Raw genomic sequence first — 8,316 nt, 5'->3', positions numbered from 1 at the left:
AACGAAATTAATTCATGACTAATTAATTTCCTATCGCGACAAAAACACATTTGGTAAAGGTCATGGGAAAGAGACAAATATTTGTATAAACATGCTATAATGACAAAGATGTGCGATTGCAGATTATTTTGGTCGGTTGTAATCTTTTTTTATTGCGAGTAATTATAAGTGTAATACTTGAAAAATTATAATAATTAATAAAAAGAAGAGTATAGTTCACTCTGTAATTTAAACGATTATTTGTTTATTTTTGTTAAAATGCCTGTTGGGCATTAGTGTAAATGGATAACATATGGCGTGTACTGCCACCTTGTGGAACACGGTGGACTCAGGGGACCATATCCTTTAATCCTAAAATAAAATCCACCAGTCGCAGCAAAAACTGTATCCTGAGAGGCAGCAAATATCATAAACCCTCTTTCTGTTGTTGTCGGTGTTTTTTCTGTTTAAAGGGATAGTTCAACTAAAAATGAGAATTCTGTCATCATTTCGCCTACTCACCCTCATGTTGTTTCAAATCTTTATGAATTACTTTGTTCTGATGAACACAGGGGAAGATATTTGGAAGAATGTCAGCAATTTTCAGTTCTGGAACATCCTCCACAACCATAGTTCTGTTGAACACAAAATGAGATCTTTTGAAGAATTTAGCAAAACCAATAGTTCTGGGGCATTTGAATACCATTTTTATTTCTCCTACTGTGGTGCTCACCGATGTTCCAGAACTGAAAATTGCTAAACATTCTTCCAAATATCTTCCTCTGTGTTCATCATACTGGTTTGAAACAACATGAGGGTGAGTAAATAATGACAGCATTTTCATTTTTGGGTGAACTGTCCCTTTAGTTAATCATTGCTGTACTTATTTCATTCAAATCTGATAGTGGTAAATATAAAAAGCCTAAATAATACATAAGATACAAATGGCATCAGATTTTTCCACCCACCTTTTTTCTTTCATCGTTGGCTCCTCCTGCTAGTCCTACTTCCAAGATCATTAGTTTCACCCTCTGCACTGTATTACCAGGCATTTCACTGGCTGAAGGAAGGAAGGTAGGTTGTTGAAAAATTACTCAATTAATAAGAGCAACTCCCTATTCACGGATGCATTTCTGAAACCAGTGGATTCTAAACAACATGCACATGGTGCCTGAAGAATGGATGCTTGATTTTTCAGGTTAAGGTAACTGGGACAGCGTGGAGGATGGTATACCAGACTGAAGGCTATGTTTCAGAGCTAATAACTCGCTCCGTAAAAGCTTGCCTGCTTTTTATTTTTGTGCTCACCACCTTCCTAGGGAATGCTCTGGTGTGCACCGCCGTGGTGCGGTTTCGTCATCTTCGCTGCAAAGTGGCATACGTGTTTGTAGTGTCTTTGGCTGTCTCTGATCTCTTAGTTGCCTCTCTTGTTATGCCATGGAAGGCAGTAACCGAGATTGCGGGTTTCTGGCCGTTTGGCGATTTTTGTGAAGTATGGATAGCCTTTGACATTATGTGCTCCACAGCTTCCATACTCAACCTGTGCATCATAAGTGTGGATCGCTACTGGGCTATTTCCAGTCCTTTTAGCTACGAGCAGAGAATGACAAGGAGAGTGGCATTTGTCATGGCTGGAGTGGCATGGACTCTTTCGGTTCTGATCTCATTCATTCCTGTGCAGCTAAGTTGGCATAAAACTCTGGGCCATGAAGGAGACCTTGTGGAAACAGCTTACAAATGTGATGCCAGTTTAAACCGCACGTATGCCATCACCTCATCTTTTATCAGCTTTTACATTCCCGTTACAGTAATGATTGTAACTTACTCTCGCATCTTCATCATAACACAGAGGCAGATCCGAAGGATATCTCTGCAGGAGTGCACCATCAAGCATGTTCAGTCTTGCCAAGGCTGCAACAAAGCACCTGAAGATAAGTTGAAAAGCTCATTTAGGAGGGAAACCAAAGTCTTGAAAACTTTATCTATTATCATGGGTGTGTTCGTCTGCTGTTGGCTCCCTTTCTTTATCCTGAACTGCATGGTGCCTTTTTGCGACTCCGGCTTTCACGATGCTGGACAGATCCCATGTGTCGATAAGACCACATTTAATGTGTTTGTATGGTGTGGATGGGCTAACTCTACTTTGAACCCTGTGGTTTATGCTTTTAACGCAGAATTCCGCAAAGCGTTCTCCAGCCTCCTGGGATGTGGGAAGATTTGCTCTCAGAATAGTGTCCGGACGATTGCCTTCAGCAACGAGCTGGTGTCGTATCATCGGGACTCCACGAACCTTCGAGATGCTCACCTCCTTGGTCACCCCTGCCTGCTTCCACACACTATCAGGGAGGACAGTGAGAGAGACATGTGCTTTGATACTGTTTCACAGATAGCTGAAGTCCCTTTTGAGATGGAATGTAACTTTATATATGGGGAAGGGCCTCCAATGCTGGATCATGGAGAGGCAGAACTACCTTTGGATAAAGTCATAAGATTTGCACGGGAGGACATTGGACATGAGAATCATGCTGCAGGTGTATTAACTTGTGTCACGGGAATACTGTAATTCGTAAAAGTGTTGTCGTGCATTAGAGAAAGATAATACTGTCATGGTGTATTAACTAAAGGGTGGATAACATGCGGCCACTTAAATTGAGAGACTTGAATGTCATTGTCAGTGTGATCATCTTCAGGTATATATGTCATCACCTCCTATAGGAGGTACATTTTTTAGATCTCATATCTCATAATATAGAATAATATTACTGTTGTTTTTTATGTATGAATACGGACTGGTCCAATTGTAGTTTACTTGTGAAAAGTGTGAAAAGTGTTACTTCTGAGTAACAGAGCCAATCATTTCTATTAGTCAAAGCTAACCTGTTTCTCAGGGTTTTTTTATATGTGTATGTGTTCATTGCTATAGAGCATTATGTTTTCTTTAGATATGCAGAGCATATTAGACCCATGCTTAAATTGTAAAATGTTAACTTTGCTTGGCTCCAACAGTATGACAGAAATGTCAAATTGCGAACGAAGAAAGTATCTTTGAAGTGAATGTTGAGTTCAAAGTGTGGTTCAATTTTTTGATGGAACCTTTTGACCCCTGAAAAGAAACGTGCAAAATTTCCCCTCAAAAGTGTCATTAGTTAGTCTACTTTTTTTGTACTGTATCGGTATTACGTTTCAGTTACTGCCACTAAGCATAGTATTAGTTTACACAGACGTGTAAGAACTGTTTTCGCTGAATGAAAAAAATAAACATGGTTTCCAATTGCTTCCCTTGTGTAAATTACACTTTGTTTGAAAGTCCCCTGCTTATCGGTGCTCAATTAGCTCTGAATTAAAATGGACTTCATGCATTAAGCAAATATTTAACAAAAAAAAGGAAAAGGAAAAGACACATTGTGTCAATTACCCCCACAGTTAAACGTCACATTCTGAATGATGAAATGTACTTGTTAGCCTATTTCTATGTACATGAACATAACTTGGTTGCAAACAAATTAATAGGCTACTCATTTAATTTAGTCAATGATTTTATTTTGTTTAATACATGTTTTGATCAAATGTAAGTTTGTGTATAGTTACAATGTTACAAACAGGAAAAACATACAAAGACCAAACAAACAATTTCCATGATTAAACATTATCCAACATCAACACGCTCTCATTTAACGATGAATAATTTAACTGTTTGTTCTGTTATTGCTGTATTTACACAATGAAGTTCTCATATAAGGGAATACAAAATAAGATAGGCTACCATAAATATAGCATTTATAAAAACACTCATCATATTGACTCACATAAACGTGCCCATGTACGTGCACATTTGCGCGCACATGATTCATTATGAACATGTATTCGTTTAAAGTATGCACATTTTGGACACTTTCCAACCGGTGGATCCGTCTAATCTCTGGAGGATTGAAAAATCTACACAAAGTAATCGGCTTTGCGCGTCCGTTAGAGAGGTAGAGAGTGTCACATATTTTACAAGCCTATCTTGAGAAAAGCTTTCCACAGCACTGTTCACTTCTGCTGGTGATATAAGCAATAGGAGTTAAAAGTCTTATATATCTGTCCAAAGCATGTTCTCACAACCCAGCTGGAAAGCATCTTCGCAGTCTAACAATAATCGCATCGACCTTCAAACATGCAATGGGAATATTTGCACTTTTTTGAAGATGGGGTGGCTCTTATAAGAGCCGTTGGGTTTATGGAATGAAGTCTGTCAGTTTACTTCTTCTTGGCGGCTTTCTTCGCCTTGGCAGCTTTGGGCTTTGCAGCTTTAGGCTTCGCTGCTTTAGGCTTCGCTGCTTTGGTCTTCTTAGGACTCTTCGCAACTTTCTTAACAGCCGGTTTCTTCACCTTTTTCGGGCTTTTGGCGGCTTTCTTTGGGGTAGCCGGTTTCTTCACCTTCCTGGGAGACTTCTTCACAGCTGATTTCTTTACTGCTGCCTTTTTCGGCTTCGCCGCCTTGACCGGCGCCTTTTTCACGGCTGGTTTCTTCGGTTTCGCCGCAACTTTCTTCACTGGTTGTTTGGCTGCTGCTGGTTTCTTGCTCACCTTGAAGGATCCGGACGCGCCGGTGCCTTTAGTTTGAACGAGTGAGCCCTTTTTCACAAGCGATTTCAAAGCAAGCTTGACACGAGAGTTGTTCTTCTCAACATCATATCCATTACCTGCCAGAGCCTTCTTCAGAGCAGCCAGAGAAACTCCTTTGCGCTCGTTAGAAGCCGCAATAGTCTCCACGATAAGGTCTGACACGCTCGGTCCAGACTTTTTCGCTTTTACCGTCTTCTTCTTCGGGGCTTTGGCCGGAGCAGTCGCGGGAGCAGGGGCTGTTTCTGCCATAGCTGGAGATAACTTGGATCCGATGTCACGAAGTAGAGCTGTCAAACAAACAATGTTTACATCCAACAGCTGAGGGCGGGATTTAAAAGGGAGATGAGAACCATATAGACTCAACTGCCTGAACTGCCGCTCTCAACTGGACAGAGTCGCTTGTAGATGTGTTTTCTGGTCCTAAAAAACACAGAGTTTCTCATGATAAAGAGTGCTGTATATTCGTGTTTAACCCACGTATGTATAGCTGAGTCCTTTCTCTTTTCGCGTAGTTTATGGTTTAGGCAAAACATCACTCGATTTATTGTATAATAATAAAAACGCGTCCAAATTTACTGGGAGAGTCAGCGGGATATATCGCACTTCCTCTGTTCTTTTGTAGATTATATATTGAATTCCGAAAATCATGACCGAAACTATCAACACTTTGTATACAGAAGACCCTAATGTACATATCCGTGGTTGTTAGAGATAAGGATTATTTAAAGAACGATAATTTGAAGTGTATTTCTGCAGTGAAGGTAACACAGCTCGCCACTGTCGCCATTACAACCTTCCTTAATCTGACGGAGAATTATTTTAAAACAATCTATTAATAATCGTATATTTACACCCAGTACTCAATTCGAGAGAGTTGTATTTGTAAACAAGATTCCTAAAATAAAAAACATTTAAAGGTTTTGGTGATAAAAGAATCTATTTTCTAAAGGGGGAATTCTCTTTTGTCGAGGCGCTGACTAACAGAAGGAAGTTGACTTGAATATAACGTTGTATTGGTGCATTTATTACTATTTTGCTACATGTTAATACTAACAAAACTATGTACTATTGTTCTGTTAAATTGTTAGTTATTTCATTGTCAACCTCACTTTTTTAAACGCCTTTTAACCAGCGTGAAGATTGTCATACGTTCCGCCATTGTCCAGCGTGGAACTGCACTTCGTAGTTTGTGTAGGCTAGATGTGATGACCTCAGAAAATATACATGCAAATAATTGATACAGATGTGCGTCACTGAACAAGATACTTAACCTTCGCTCTTTATTTTAAACCAGGTTTGAACATTGTGTGAAGAGCTTTATATGACTTATAACAATGAGGCAAAATCTGAGAGGTTAGTTTATGAGTAAACAGTTATCAAGTCACAAAATCTAAAATAAGAGTAGGTCTACTAGTTTAACTGTTGCTTTTCATTCATTTTGTTGCGTTTCATTTAACGCTTTTTTAAATACAAAAAACTGTAGAGATCTGAGCAACCATAAGTCCATGATATTTATACAGCAAGACTTGAATGTGCATACTTCATTTATATAACGTTAGTGCTTCTCACAGTATTACCTATCGCAGTCTTAATAGAGCAGTTATATTTTATATGTTTATTAGGTTTAAAAAAGGCTTACCAAATTTGTTAGTTCCTCAGTGAACAAACATAGGCCTGGTTTCACAGACACGGCTTAGCTATGGATACAGGACGCCTTAGTTGAATTAAGATATTTGTGTCGCTTTTATAAAAATGCCTTAGAAGAATACATTACTGCTGTGCATCTTGAAACAAAACAATGCCACTGATATTTTTAAAGATATTTCTGGGCAAGTTATATTCACTTAAGACAGGTCACACATTCATTTTAGTCTGGGACTAGCCTTAAGCGTCTGTGAAACTGGGCCATAATGTCTGTAGAAAAACTTTTCACTTGGATGTGTGTGCTGCAGTTCCCCTCTGTCTATGCAATGTGAACATAATCAGTGCTAGATTGTTACATTTATTACAGGTGATAAGTAAGATTGTAAATCATAACACAGTGAATCAATCTTTATAATTTATACTGCTGATCATTGATCCTTTTTATTGTTAGAATCTGCTACAATCTTAAGAGTGCTTCTCAGCAACACATAAAAAGTGGTTTTCAACAGGGTGCCCCAGTTGACTTTTAAAGGAGCCTAAAGATGACTATTTTTTAAATAAGACATAATAAGCATTGAAATACATTTACCTAAGCTAAACACAAATCATAATTATTAATTGGCTGATGAATGTTAATGCTAAGCTCTTATTTTACAGGATAGTGAGAGGGGAGCTTTGAATATTGATGAAAACAATGAGGGGCCCCGGCATAGAAGAACCATTTTTGGCTGAGTGGATCTGTAAAGGGGGTTACCATAATGGTTCTTATATGGCATCTCTGTGAAGAAACATTGTAGCTACTTTTTTAAACGTATATTCTATATTGAAACTGTATACATCGGTGTGTGGAAATATTAGGCATATTATATGTTTAAAATGAAGGCATTGTATGAATATTATATTGTGTTAAATATAATAAAGAAACCACATAAAAACCATAAAAGGTTTGCCTTCGACAATTCACAAACTATAGCCTAAAATAAACTATAGAAAGGATTTATTTTCAAATTTGCTCTTTTCAAACGAATATTTGGGCGGCTCTGAAAAGAGCCTTTGTTTACCAAATGAACCGTCCGGATGATATTTAACCACCAAAACCGTACAGCGTACGTCCTTGACGCTTTAGAGCGTACACTACGTCCATAGCGGTCACCGTCTTGCGCTTGGCGTGTTCTGTGTAGGTCACAGCGTCACGAATGACATTCTCTAGGAAAACTTTCAGTACGCCTCGAGTTTCCTCGTATATAAGACCCGATATACGCTTAACACCACCACGGCGCGCTAAACGGCGTATAGCTGGTTTAGTAATTCCCTGAATATTATCTCTGAGAACTTTACGGTGACGTTTTGCGCCACCTTTCCCAAGCCCCTTGCCGCCTTTTCCTCGACCGGACATGATAACGTTCAAGGCTTCAGGAAACACGGACAGAAATGTGTTGTCAAGCAGAGAAGACTGCACTAAAGATAGCCTGAGAGCGGACCTTGTTGAAACCACGTTTCCCCAGCTACACTGTAGGGTAGGTGCACTGACGTAATATGACGAGGGGGTAAGGATGGTCTTCAGCTTTTCTTTTATAGCTTATTATTCTCCTTCGAGTCGAAAGAACGATAAAGGCAAACGTTTTAATAAATAAATATAGATAACGCACTGTATCAAGTGCTCGTATCCTTATTGCATTTCCGCATTGTTATTCAGTGTAAAGCATTAAAAGCCTTTAACGTAACGTGTCATGTTTTTGACAACTCTTTCGGCTACTTTACCTGATGGCTTATATGTTTCTTATTTTGTATTATTCCAATAAGTAACTGGGGGAGTTCGTAGCACGTAATCATTTTATAATAAATATAATATGCAAATTCTAAGTACAATTTCCATACTTTTGATTGGAGCAGAACTGTCTCGGTTCCCATTGGTCATTCTAAAGAGATGGTTGTGTGTGGCTTGGCCCGAGTGGGATTTCCTTTTACAACCGGTTAGAACCGGTTTAATGAACAAAGACGTAATGCTTTCTCTTTGTTCTTTAACATAGATGTTGTTTTCTATATAACAATTTAATTTTTATAATGCGTGGTCTCAAATAAATT

General features: G+C 38.7%; 3 protein-coding genes across 3 annotated transcripts; 1 reads left to right on the top strand and 2 right to left on the bottom strand.

Moving 5' to 3' along the window:
* The first annotated feature begins 1,204 nt into the window (after positions 1-1,204).
* On the top strand, positions 1,205-2,651 carry drd7 (dopamine receptor D7). The gene has a single exon (XM_056746814.1). It carries the CDS (start codon positions 1,205-1,207, stop codon positions 2,540-2,542), a length of 1,338 nt encoding a protein of 445 aa, XP_056602792.1. The 3' UTR covers positions 2,543-2,651.
* Positions 2,652-3,497: 846 nt separating this feature from the next.
* Positions 3,498-4,900, bottom strand: LOC130419584 (histone H1). Its single transcript, XM_056746425.1, has one exon. The coding sequence runs from the start codon at positions 4,834-4,836 to the stop codon at positions 4,219-4,221; it is 618 nt and encodes a 205-aa protein (XP_056602403.1). The 5' UTR covers positions 4,837-4,900; the 3' UTR covers positions 3,498-4,218.
* Positions 4,901-5,876: 976 nt separating this feature from the next.
* Positions 5,877-8,189, bottom strand: zgc:153409 (uncharacterized protein LOC767650 homolog). The gene has a single exon (XM_056746427.1). It carries the CDS (start codon positions 7,625-7,627, stop codon positions 7,316-7,318), a length of 312 nt encoding a protein of 103 aa, XP_056602405.1. The 5' UTR covers positions 7,628-8,189; the 3' UTR covers positions 5,877-7,315.
* Positions 8,190-8,316: the final 127 nt, after the last annotated feature.

Source organism: Triplophysa dalaica, chromosome 4 (assembly GCF_015846415.1).
Source record: "Triplophysa dalaica isolate WHDGS20190420 chromosome 4, ASM1584641v1, whole genome shotgun sequence".
Lineage (NCBI taxonomy): Eukaryota > Metazoa > Chordata > Actinopteri > Cypriniformes > Nemacheilidae > Triplophysa > Triplophysa dalaica.
The sequence above is the reverse complement of the archived record's forward strand: the minus strand, read 5'-3'. Positions and strand labels throughout refer to the sequence as shown.

Coding starts and splice junctions, on each gene's coding strand:
- drd7 (XM_056746814.1), top strand. CDS start 1,205: ATGGTATACCAGACTGAAGGCTATGTTTCAGAGCTAATAACTCGCTCC.
- LOC130419584 (XM_056746425.1), bottom strand. CDS start 4,836: ATGGCAGAAACAGCCCCTGCTCCCGCGACTGCTCCGGCCAAAGCCCCG.
- zgc:153409 (XM_056746427.1), bottom strand. CDS start 7,627: ATGTCCGGTCGAGGAAAAGGCGGCAAGGGGCTTGGGAAAGGTGGCGCA.